Source organism: Rhincodon typus, chromosome 16 (assembly GCF_021869965.1).
Source record: "Rhincodon typus isolate 14 chromosome 16, sRhiTyp1.1, whole genome shotgun sequence".
NCBI lineage: Eukaryota > Metazoa > Chordata > Chondrichthyes > Orectolobiformes > Rhincodontidae > Rhincodon > Rhincodon typus.
The window spans coordinates 789,279-802,127 of NC_063347.1; the positions used below are offsets into that span (position 1 = coordinate 789,279).

General features: G+C 44.3%; 1 protein-coding gene across 1 annotated transcript in view; it reads right to left on the reverse strand.

Annotated features, from left to right (window-relative positions):
* Positions 1-12,849, reverse strand: part of LOC109918618 (protein kinase C delta type-like) — a 75,476-nt gene that overhangs the window by 13,715 nt on the left and 48,912 nt on the right. Inside the window, exons 7-13 of the mRNA XM_048606282.1 lie at positions 12,682-12,767; positions 12,149-12,278; positions 11,950-12,050; positions 9,447-9,558; positions 4,440-4,585; positions 3,354-3,527; positions 1,701-1,792 (exon numbers count right to left, since the gene is read on the reverse strand). Coding sequence (XP_048462239.1) covers positions 1,701-1,792; positions 3,354-3,527; positions 4,440-4,585; positions 9,447-9,558; positions 11,950-12,050; positions 12,149-12,278; positions 12,682-12,767 — 841 coding nt within the window. The remainder of the gene's footprint in view (positions 1-1,700; positions 1,793-3,353; positions 3,528-4,439; positions 4,586-9,446; positions 9,559-11,949; positions 12,051-12,148; positions 12,279-12,681; positions 12,768-12,849) is intronic.

The following is a 12,849-nucleotide window of genomic DNA, read 5'->3' on the forward strand; positions in this document are numbered from 1 at the left end:
CCAATAATTTGCCCACCACTGACGTAAGACTAACTGGCCTGTAATTTCCGGGGTTATCCCTATTCCCTTTTTTGAACAAGGAAATGATGTTTGCCTCTCTCCAATCTTCTGGCACTATACCCGTGGACAGTGAGGCCAAAAAGATCATCGCCAAACACCCTATGATCTCTTCCCTCGCTTCCCACAGAATCCTTGGATAAATTCCATCAGGCCCGGGGACTTATCTATCTTCAAGTTCCTCAGAATTCCTAGCATATTTTCCTTACTAACATCGACCTCCTCAGCCTGTTTCACACTGTCCTCCTCTACAACTAGGTCCCTCTCAGTTGTGAATACTGAAGAAAAGTATTCATTAAGGACCTCTCCTATCTCTTTAGGCTCCGTGCACAAATTCTCTTTACAATCCTTGATCAGCCCTACCTTTTCTCTGATCATTCTCTTATTTCTCACGTACGTGTAAAAAGCCTTGGAGTTTTCCTTGATCCTATCTGCCAAGGTTTTCTCATGCCCCCTTATAGCTCTCCTAAACTCTTTCTTCAGCTCCTTCCTGGATAACTTGTATCCCTCTAGAGCCTTTTCCGTTCCTCGTTTCCTAAACCTTACTTAAGCATCCTTCTTCCTCTTAACCAGTCGTTCGAGCTCTCTTGAGAACCAAAGCTCCCTCACTCGACCGCATCTTCCCTGCCTGCTAGGGACAAACATATTGAGCACACGCAGTATGCGTTCCTTAAACCATCTCCACATTTCAATAGTGCTCTTCCCTGACAGCATCTGTTTCCATTTTACGTTACTCAGTTCTTGCCTAACTGAATTATAATTACCCTTCCCCCAATTATAAACCTTACCCTGCTGTATGTACCTATCCTTTTCCATGATTATTGTAAAAATAACAGAGTTATGATCGCTACCGCCAAAACGTACTCCTACCAACAGATCTAACACTTGGCCTGGTTCAATGCCAAGCACCAAATCCAAAGTGGCCTCTCCTCGTGTTGGTCTATCTACATACTGTGTCAGGAATCCTTCCTGAATGCACTACAAAATCCGCTCCATCTAAACTATTACAACTAAAAAGTTTCCAATCAATATTTGGAAAGTTGAAGTCACCCATGACTACAACCCTGTGACTTCTGCACCTTTCCAGTATCTGCCTCCCAATCCGCTCCTCCACTTCTCTGCTGAAGGTGCTGAGTTTTTCCAGCAATTTCCATTTTTGGTGTGAACAAGAATTTCCAACTCTTTTTCTCAGCAATAACCTTAACAGACACTGAATCCCAGTGAGGTATCATTCTTATCTGCGCTTCTGAATTTCTTATTTGGCATGTCTTCCAAGAAACCGGTTACCTCTCTGACTTTTCTTACTAAACTCAAAAGGAAAAGTTAGTTATTTTGAAACTGCTAGCAGCGCATCTGCTGGTATTGCACCTTCTGAATGGAACCTGCTTCCGGCCTCTCCATCTGTCTCTCTCTGGATCATAAACACTCCAGTCATTATCTCACCAGGTAGGTTCTCCTGTTCTCTAAATCAATTCACGTGCCTTCTTAAAAATGTCATTTTGGCCCAATACTTCAATACATAAACAGAACAGGTTAGGGATGAGGAGAGGAGGATGGGGTGGTTCAGCTTAGCTCAGTACTCGGAAACCTCTTGTTGCTGGTGGTGGTGGTGGGATGGGAGAGTAGGTGGGGGATTAACTTACATCGCTCGGTACAGATCGAAACGTCCTTTTTCCTGAATATGGAACATCAGGTCACCCCCATTCAAATATTCCATGACAAAGAACAGATGCTCCTGTCCATGAAAACAAAACATTGACTTTTAGGTTTTAAATTTACCGGGTGCAATTCAACCATCTCTGTCTACATTCTATCATCAACCCAACTACCAGAATATAATCTGTCCAATAGTCCCAAATCCTGACTCAGTCTCCAATGCCACTTGAGGCGCCCACTAACACCAGCATCAATTCCAGAGCCAGAAGCCATTCAGCCAATCAGAGCTTGCCTGGTTATCCACCCAGAACCCTATCAATTTCAGAAATGGGGATTGAGGGTGGTTCTAAAACTAGTCAAAAAGGCCACAGCTCAACTGGCCTGCTCAAATGTGGACAATGATTTAGATTTGCTCATTGGCTATAAATCACTTCAAGTGGTTTGCCAGCTGTGTGCTGCAAGGAACGGTACTGGGTTCACTGTTGTTTGTCATTTATATAAACGATATGGATGAGAATATGGGAAACCTGGTTAGTAAGTTTGCAGATGACACCAAAATTGGTGGCATGGTAGACAGAGGAGAAGGTTATCTAAGATTACAAAGAGATCTTGATCAACTGGGCCAATGAGCCGAGGAGTGGCGGATGGAATTTAGTTTAGATAAATGTGAGGTGTTACACCTTGGTAAGAAAATCCATGGCAGGACTTACACAGGTAGTGGTAGGGCTCTGGGGGCTGTTGTCAAACAGAGAGATCTAGGAGGTGCTGGTACATAGTTCCTTGGAAGGGGCATTACAGGTAGACAAGGATGGTGAAGAAGACATTTGACACTCTTGCCCTCATTGCTCAGACAAAGCAGTTGGGACATCATGTTACAGCTGTACAAGACATTGTTAAGGCGTACTGTGTGTTGTTAAGGCATTAGAGTACCCGTGTACAATTCTGGTCACCCTGCTTTGGAAGGTGGTTATTAAACTGGAAAAGGTGCAAAAAATATTTACAAGCGTATTACCAAGAGTAGTGGGTTTGAGTTATAAGAATAGGCCAGGATTTTATTCCCTGGAGTGTAGGAGGCTGAAGGGTGACCTTATAGGAGGTTTATAAAATCACGAGGGGCATGGATAGGGTGAATAGCAAAGATCTTTTCTCCAGGGTAAGGAACTCCAAAACCAGAGGGGAAAGATTTAAAAGTGGCCAGAGGGGCAACATTTTCACAGGGAGGGTGGTGTGTATATGGAATGAGCTGCCAGAGGAAGTGGAAGTGGTTGAGACAAGTATAATTATAACATTTAAAGACATTTGGACAGGTGCATGGATAGGAAAGGTTTAGAGGGATGTAAGCCAAATGCAGGCAAATGGGACTAGTTTAGTTTAAGAAATCTGGTCAGCATGAACAAGTTGAGCTGAAGGGTCTATTTCCATGCTCAGACTCTATGGTTTTGTCCAGGTTACCCAGTTTACTGTACAATTATTGACCATCACCCCAGGAGGGAGCCATTCAGTTCCACAAACTCCTTTCTCAAATCTTTTCCCTTTAATATTCTTGTGATGCAGTGACAATCTTTCGACTTCTTCTCCACAGTGAGCCTGATAGCGAGATTCTGATGAAGGACTTCTCTTGGTTTGTGATTATTTGTTACCTTGGTCTGAAAGGTCGAGTACAGGTGGGTGAGGAATGGATTGTCCCAGGCCAGAGCCAGAACCCGTTTCTCCACCATCGTGCATTCCACATCGTCATCCATTAGAACCACATCCTTCTTCAATGCTTTCACAGCGAAGAACTCACCCTTTCCTTTCAACTCCGCAAGTAACACCTGTTACCAAAACAAGCACCTGGTCAATCACTAAAGACATATTAACCTGCGGTAAACTCTGGAATGATTAAACATATCTATCATCAGTTTTCTTTGCACTTTGGTATGGGTTGATATTTCAATTTTGATCTATATTTGTTTGAGGTTTTACCTCTGATGGCATTTTTGAAGTAAACAATTTTTAAAAATTTCCAATTCAAACCATTCAAATGTTCAGAGAAAACCCACGACCACTTCCATCTAGAAGGACAAGGGCAGCAGATACATAGGAACACCACCCCCTGCAAGTTCCCCTCCAAGCCACTCATCATCCTGACTTGGGAAATATATCCGTTCCTTCACTGTCACTGGGTCAGAATCCTGCAATTCCCTCCCTAAGGGCATTGTGGGTCAACCCACAGCACGTGGACTGCAGCGGTTCAAGAAGGCAGCTCACCACCACCTTCTCAAGGGGCAACTAGGGACAGGTAGTAAATGCTGGGCCCAGCCAGTGATGCCCATGTCCCACGAACAAAAATGTTGAAGAACTTGAAGTGGGCAATTTGATGGGATCAGCCAGGAGGAACAGCCTCCTGTGAGGGGGCAGGTGATGGCGGACTCCTTGCAACTACATGCTGTAGCACTGAGACCAACAAACTGGACAATTCAGGCTCATCATGAACCAATGCTCAGTTAGCCCTGTCTCTGCTCCTGAGGTACAGCTGGGCATCAGGGGAGTGTTCCAGAGACTTTTTACAGTGTCATCACTGATTTCCCCAGGGAGATAACAGAGGAGTTCAAACTTAAAACGAACCCCATTCCAAAGGTAGCAAGCAGAGAATAAGGAGAAAGATTCCCCGTAATGGGGGAAGTAGCAGTCTTCTCTCAAAGACAGATATAAACCGGAATTCAAGCTCCTGGAGCCACACTCACTTTCCCGAAGCTTCCTTTTCCTAGCACTTTATGGAGAGTGAAGTTCTCGATTGTCAGTTTCCTCATGGAATTGGGACGGAGACTGGGTCCTCGCTGTGGTGGTTTCGGTGAACCATCTTCCCACAACCTGCCATATTGGTGACTGTCTGTAAACAGGAAAAGGGTCAGGCAGAGAGCACTGGGTCAGGCAGAATATGACAAACTGGGCATTTCATGGTTTACATGACGAACATAAGCAATCGAGTGAGATCAATAACCTGGATGTGAATGTACAAGGCATGATTAGTAAATTTGCGGGTGATACAAAATTAGGAGGTATCGTTGATACCGAGAAAGGTTATCAGAATTACAGAGGGATCTTGATCAGATGGGGAAATGGGCTGAGGATTGGCAAATGCAATTCAATACTGATAAGTGTGAGGTGTTGCATTTTTGGAAAGTCAAACCAAGGTAGGACTTATACAGCAAATGGTAAGGTCCTGAGGAGTGTTGTAGAACAGCGGGACCTGGGAGTACAAGTACATAGTTCGTTGAAAGCAGTGTCACAGGTAGACAGGGTGGTGAAGAAGGCATTTAGCATGCTGGCCTTCATCGGTCAAGGTACTGAGTGTAGGATTTGGTACGTTATGTTACAGTTGTATAAGTCTTTGGTGAAGCTGCACTTGGAGAATTGTGTACAGTTTTGGTCACCCTGTTATAGGAAAGACATAGTTAAACTGGAAATTGTACAAATATTTAGGAGGATGTTGCCAGGACTAGCAGGCCTGAGTTATAGAGAGGTTGGATAGAATAGGACTTTATTCCTTGTAATTTAGGAGATTGAAGGGTGACCTTATTGAGGTGTATAAAATCCTGAGGGGCATAGATAGGATGAATGCATATCGTCTTTTTCCCAGGGATGGGGAATTGAAAACTAAAGGGCATAGGTTTAAGGTGAGAGGGAAAAGATTTAAGAAGGACCTGAGGGGCAACTTCTTCACGCAGAGAGTGGTGCGTATATGGAATAGACTGCCGGAGAAAGTGGTTGAGGCAGGTACAATAGCAACGTATAAAAAACATTTGGATAGGTACGTGGATGGGAAGGATTTAGAAAAATAGGGATCAAATGTGGGCAATTGGAACTAGCTGCGTGGGCACCACGATCAGCATGGACCAGTTTGGCCTGTTTCCATTCTGTATTACTCTATGACTCTATGCACGTCGGTGTCTTAGGCCTCCTGAATCACAGGATTCTAACAGCACAGGAAGCCACCCTCATGTTGGCACTAACTCCCCACATGAGCGGTGACATTCTCCTGGCTTCTCCATGTACCCTGCTACTACTCATCAGGAACGGACATTTGAACAGGACAAGGACCGGAGGGTTTGGTCATTAGACTCCTTTAACAGTTACTGTCAAAGGCAGTGGCATAGGACAGGATGAGATCTTGAGCAGAAATGCCCCAGCCCCACCACCGCTCCCCTCTGAATGGGGTGGCTTTGAACATGTTACTAAGCCTGGCAGGTACAGCTCAGGGAGCAACTCTTTAACCATTATTTCTGCAGAGTCAGTGAGATGGACTTCATTGATTCAGACCTACAGCTTTCTGTAATGACTTCACAAACCATTCTGTTCAGTTAGGGACAGACCCCAAAATTATGAGGCACGGATTGTGTGAATCTTTTCCCCATAGCGGACATGTCTAAGACCAGAGGGAATATGTTTACAATGTGGAGCAAATGGTTTAGAGGAAACTGGAGAAAGAATATTTTCACCCAGAGAGTGGTAGAAATATGGAATGTGCTGCCTGAGAGGGTCACGGACGCAGGTACTCTCACAACAATTCAGGAGCATTTAAAATGCCAGAGCATAGTAGTCTATGCAACAAGCGCAGGTAAATGGGATTAGAGCAGTTTCGTATTTGTTGGTCGGTGTAGAAATGGTGGTCCAAAGGGCCTGTTTCAATGCTCTGTGACTCAATGACCAGATGCTGATCATGCTAGGGACATTAGATCACATGAAATAACAATTTTTACATATTCGACATCACGTCACACCCTGCTTTCATCAGGAAGACAAACAGTAAGACTCGGCAGACAACAACTTGTTTCTGCGATTTTTATGCAAGTCACCCCGTCTTAAAACAATCCTCTCCAACTGCCATCTCTCTGATATGCAGTCTCTGTCACAATCACAAAATTGTTAAATGCAGAAGGGGGACATTCAGCCCATCATTCCTGTGCTGGCAGGTTCCACGTTTGTAAATTAGCTAATCACATCCAAGCGGCTGTTGACTGGGTCACTATCCCAGTTTCTCCAAAGCCCTGACTAAGCTCTGCCTGGTGTAGCTATAACACTGGTATCTACCTGACAACATGGATAAGTACCCAGCTACATTCCTGCATAAAAAGCAGGGCAGGTTGTTGCTATTACACCACCATCTTTGCACCACCATCTGACTCAGGCTGGAGCTCCGGGAACATGGAGACACATCCCAGCACAGCAACCAGATGAAACTGGAATCCAATATAATACAAATCAATATAACAAAACGAGGGATCCCACCGTTAAAACATCAGGGAAGGAAATCTGATGTCCTTACCTGGTCTGGCCTGCATGTGACTCCAGGCCTCAGGATATTGTTGACTCTTGATAGCCCTCTGCAAGGCCAAGAAAGTCACTCAATTTCAAGAGAAATTAGGGACATGCAACAAATGCTGACCTCCACAGTGACACCTACATCCCATGCATCAGTTTAAAACCAAACAAAAACGGCCAATTACCACCCCTCAGCCTACTTTGGGGCATCACCATCCTGAGCAGAATGGCCGACAATCGTGTAACAAGCAGCACTTACAAAGCAACAATTGCTCACTCTCACTCAGCTGAAATTCCACCAGGGCGCTCTACTCCTGATCTCATTACAGCCTTCAGACAAGTATGGACAGAAGAGCTGAGCTCAGAAAGGGAGGAAGAGTGACTTCCCTCAACCATGACACAATGTTTGACCGAGTGTGATATTAGGGAGCCCCAGCCAAAACTGCAGTCAATGGGAATCGGGGGCAAACTCTCTGGTGGTTGGAGTCATACCTGAGACATAGGAGGATGGTCATGGTTGGTGGAGGTCAATCATCTCAGCTCCAGGACATCTCTGCAGGAGTTCTTCAGGGTGGTGTCCTAGGCCCCACCATCTTCAGCTGCTTCATCAATGACCTTCCCTCCATCATAAGGTCATAAATGGAGATGTTTTCTGATGATTGCACAATGTTCAGCACCATTCGTGACTCCTCAGATACTGCCCATGTTCAAATGCAACAAGATCTAGACAATATCCAGGTTTGGGCTGATAAGTGATGAATAACACCCATGCCACGCAAGTGTCAAGGTATCACCATCTCTAGTTCAAGAGAATCTATTCATCTTCCTTTGATATTCAATGGCAGTTCCTTGGAATTCCCCATTATCAACATCCTATGAGATACCATTGATCAGAAACTTAATTGGACCAGCCATAAAAAAGCAACACTAGGTCAGAGGTTAGGAATCCTACAGCAAGTAATTCACCTCCTCACTCCCCAAATCTTGTATCTTGTATCTTGTAGATGATGGACAAGTCCAGATTGTGATGGAATACTCCCCACTTGCCTGGATGGGTGCAGCCCCAACAACACTCAAGGAGCTTGACACCATCCAGGATAAAGCAGCCTGCTTGACTGGTGCTACATCCACTCCCTCCTTCACCGATGCTCAGTAGCAGCAGTGTGCATCATCCACAAGATGCACTGCAGAAATTCACCAGAGTTCTTGGATCACTGCGATCTCTTCTGGGGTAGGGGTGATCTGTATAAGAGGGACAGGTTGTACTTGAACCGGAGGTGGTCCAATATACTTGTGTGGAGACTTGCTGGTGTTAACTGGGAGGGTTTAAACTAGTTTGGCAGTGGAGGTGGGGGGGGGGGGGGTCTGAAAAAGAGAGGGGCCATCAAAAACAAAAAGGGATGGTACAGTGGCTCAGTGGTTAGCACTGCTGCCTCACAGTGTCAGGGACCCGGGTTCAATTCCAGCCTCTGGTGACCGTCTGTGTGGAGTTTGCATGTTCTCCCCATGTCTGCATGGGTTTCCTCCTGGTACTCCAGTTTCCTCCCACAGTCCAAAGATGTGCAGATTAGGTGGATTGGCCATGTTAATTGCCTTTAGTGTCTCGGGATACCTAGGTTAGCTGGATTAGCCATGGGAAATGCAGGGTTACAGGGCTACAGTAGGTGGGTGAGTCTGGATGGGATGCTCATCCGAGAGTCGGTGTGGACTTGTCGGGCCAATAGCTCGCTTCCACACTGGAGAGATTCTATGATCCTTGGACAGGATCTTCCAAACCCATGACCACTTCTGAAGGAAAAGGTCAGAAGATACATGGCAAAACCACCTCCTCAAAAGTTCCCCTCCAAGCCACTCACCATCTTCTTTAGGAAATATACTGTCAGTCTTTCAGTGTCCCTGGGTGAAAATCCTGGAATTCCCTCCCTAATACCCTCTAGAGTGTAACTAGAGATAGACAATAAATGCCAGTCTAAACACTGATGCCAAGATCCCACAAATGAATAAATAAACAAAAGCTCCTGACCACACAATCCTCTTCCAAATCTCTTGCTGGTAACTGGAGTTCCTCATGGATTAATCATCCTGCTCCTACCCCTCCATCACAATACTTCCTGGACGCATGTACACTGAGTCAACTTCCAACGTGATCTCCTACTACTGCCACTGGGTTGTCAAACTGTTTATTTGACTAACTTCATCCTTGAATACACACAAACACAATCCACCCTGTAGAAAACCTTGGAAAATATGTGCCATCCTGGCTAATCAGCAACAGCCTAGAGAACTCATTGCTGCTGCAATTCCCCTTAACTCCAGCAGGATTCAGTCATGGTTCACATTTTTCAGCTGTACCAATGAGTATTCCAAAGTCACAGCACCAGCTCCAGACTCACTCTCGAATTTCGCTTAGGAAGTGTCCATGTAGTTACCTGTGCTGTCCATGTGTGGGGTTCCAGGACCACCGGTGTTGTTGAAAGGCTGATAAATTCCAATGTTTGAATTGTCAGGCAGACTGCTATCAGACCTCCGAGTAGATGATTTCTGAAAGAATAAAAACTATTTTAAACATTGAACAGTATTACTCTCAACTAAACATGTGAAACTACTGGAGAAGCTGATATTGTCCTCCAGTGAAAGTGAATGGAATGTTTAACATGGAGTTTTAATCAATTCAATAAAGTGTTTTCAGTAGCAGGAGTTGGTAAGCCCAGAGGAATATGGATTTAGAAACATCTGGTAGAAAACCAGAAAAGGTTAGAAGGACAAAAAAAAACCAGAATGAGGCCATTCAGCCCCTTGATTCTGTCCTGCTATTTAATAAGATCAGGGGAAATCAGAGTGTGACATCAAATCCACAAACCTGCCTATCCCTTGCTTAAGAATATATTCACAGAAGTTGCTGGAAAAGCTCAGCAGGTCTGGCAGCATCCGTGAAGAAAAAATCAGAGTTAATGTTTCAGGTCCGGTGATACTTCCTCAGAACTGAACTCTGTTTTTGTTTCTGATTTACAGCATCTGCAGTTCTTTTGATTTTTATTAAGAATATATTCATCTCTGTCTTAAAAATGTTCAAAAGAGTCTGCATCCAACACCAATTCAGGAACACTATTCCAACAACACTCAACCCTCAGACAAAAAAAAAGATTGCCTCATCCATGTGCTAGATGAGCAAGAGCTGATTTTTAAATAGTGGTGGCAAGAGGAGGAGAATTTTGTCTGGAAGGTGAGTGCAAAAAAATGCAGAGGCACTGACTGTAACTTTCCAAAATTGTTGAGACTCAGCAATGTTGTCAGAGGACTGGAGCATTTTCAATATTACATCTTTAATTAGACACACTAAGGTTAAATCCAGTAATGACAGGCCAGTTTAACCTCAGTGGTTAACCACAGAAGGTTTCTAGAAAAAGGAATTTGGGACAAAAATTTATAGCTGTGAGGGCAGGTGCAGATTAGAACATTGAACAGTACAGCACAGTACAGGCCCTTCAGCCCACGATGTTGTGCCGAACTTTTACCCCAAACCTAAGGTCTATCTAATCTCCACCCCTACCTTATACTATCATCCATATGCCTATCTAATAGCCACTTAAATGCCCCTAATGAGGCCGACTCCACTACCCTCTCCGGCAATGCATTCCACGCCCCTACCACTCTCTGAGTAAAGAGCCTACCTCTGATGTCTCCCCTATATCTACCTCCACTCACTTTAAAACTGTGCCCCCTTGTAATAGCCACCTCTAATTATTAATTAAGATTAATTAAGAAAATCCTGCATGGATTTCTTAGTGCAAATTGTAATTAATGAATTTCCCAGAACTATTTTTGGGATTTTTTTAAAAAACAAAAAAACATTTTATGATTTTATGTTGATGATGGTATTGCAGTTCAGGACAGTATAGCTAATTCCAAAAGACATCGGATAAAGTGCTGCACACCAGAGTTGTGAGCAAAGTTATGAAAGTTGCTGAGTGAGAGGAAACAAAGTCATGATCAGTGATCAGGCAGGAGGTGGTTTGTAGGGCAGTTTCTTAGGGACCCTTGCCTTTTCTTAATATATATGACCTAGTCCTTGGTGAACAGGGTCAAAACGTATAGATGGTGCAACATTTGGAATCGCTGTGGACCACGATGAGGATAGTGTAGAATTTCCAAAACACAACAAGTCTGTGGAATGGACAGAGACATGGCAGATTAAATTTAACGCAGAGAACGGTGAAATGATACATTTTGGTTAGCAGGGAACCTGGAAGGACAACACAAGATACAGGAGACAATTCTAAGAGGGAGAGCAGAGGAATGTGGGTGGATATGTGCACGAGGTTTTAAAATAGCATTGAGAGCTGGTTAATGAAGTACATTTTTATTATATTTGTTCACAGGACATCGGCATCACAGTCTGGGTCAGCATTTTCTGCCACTCCCAGAGTTACATGGAGAAGGCAGTGTGGAATGATACTAGGCCAATCACTCCTTCAGAGAACCAGAACGGATAATGGGCTGAATGGCCTCAGCCAGCATGATCACCATTTTATGATTCTATAATTATGCAGCAAATTATGGTCTGGGACACGCTGTTCAGAAGGTTGGAAAAAACAGGTTTAATATGAGATTTCAAATTTGAAGGCCTGTAGGAAAAGCAAGAGAAATGGGATAAATTTCAATAACTCTTTGCAAAAAGAGTTGTCACAGGCAAGTTGGACGAAGACACGGAAGTCTCATTCCAGCTAAACATCCAAACAGCTGAAACAGTCCAACACACCCCTGCATCTCCCCCACAGCTCGTTCTATGACTGTTCATTCTGTAATTTCTGTTGCTGTAATTGGTATGGATAGAAAATCCAAACTTTGTTTAAATAGTTATTTTTTTTTTAAAAAAAATCCACAGTTCACCAAAGCCAGACACCCAGATCCCCAGCGCTGGGTTTTACTTACCAGACTAATCTGGTTCAGTGCCTCAGCCATCAGTTTCTGGTTGATCCCACAAAGATTGGCAACTTTGGATTGACATTTGTGGTGCACATTCATCAAACATTCTGCAGCAGGAAGAGAAACAGCAGTTTTTAAGAGTGAATCAGTGCAGGACACCCACAGATGATATCAGCTGAGCTCTGGGGACAAGTGAGAGACGCACCTTCACATTTGAGTCCTTGTTTGACCAGCCCCCACAACAAGCTCCCACAGTGATCACAGAATGTCGGGCTCATGTAGTTATTCACTTTAAACCTGTGTGGAACATCGATATTGAAACGCTCCTTCTGGAACTACAGAACAAAGTGTTAGAGTGACAGCACCCACCTCCAGTAGCACAGACACAGACATTATGAAGTACTAGGAGGATACTGTATATCTACATAGGAGCTGCTTTCTGGTGATCATTGCACTGGTAAATTCTTGTGTAAACCTCTAGTTCATGAAAAGCCTCAGGAAGGGGATCTGCCCTTTTTACCTGGTGAGTAAGAGGTGGGACTCCAGATTCCCCATTCCCCCCCACCCCCCACCCACCCCTGTCTGGCTGGTATCAAATTGCTCTTGTGGACATTTAGGAATGGATAGTAAATGGGGCTGTGGCGACAAGAGAACAGCCAACGAAAGGGCAAGGGAGTCTGGCAGGAGGGTAAGAGGAAGGCAGTTTGGTGCAGGACTTAAGAGTTCTGCTGAACTTACCACGGTGTCCCTGCTGTTGGTGGCAGTGCCTGTACAACGACCAATGATTTTATCAATACATTTCTTGTGGATTGCAGCATTACATTCTGCAAGGAAATGAGAAAGGGGATTACAGACCAAAACGAGAGAGAGAGAGAGAGAGAGAGAGAGAGAGAGAGAGAGAGAGAG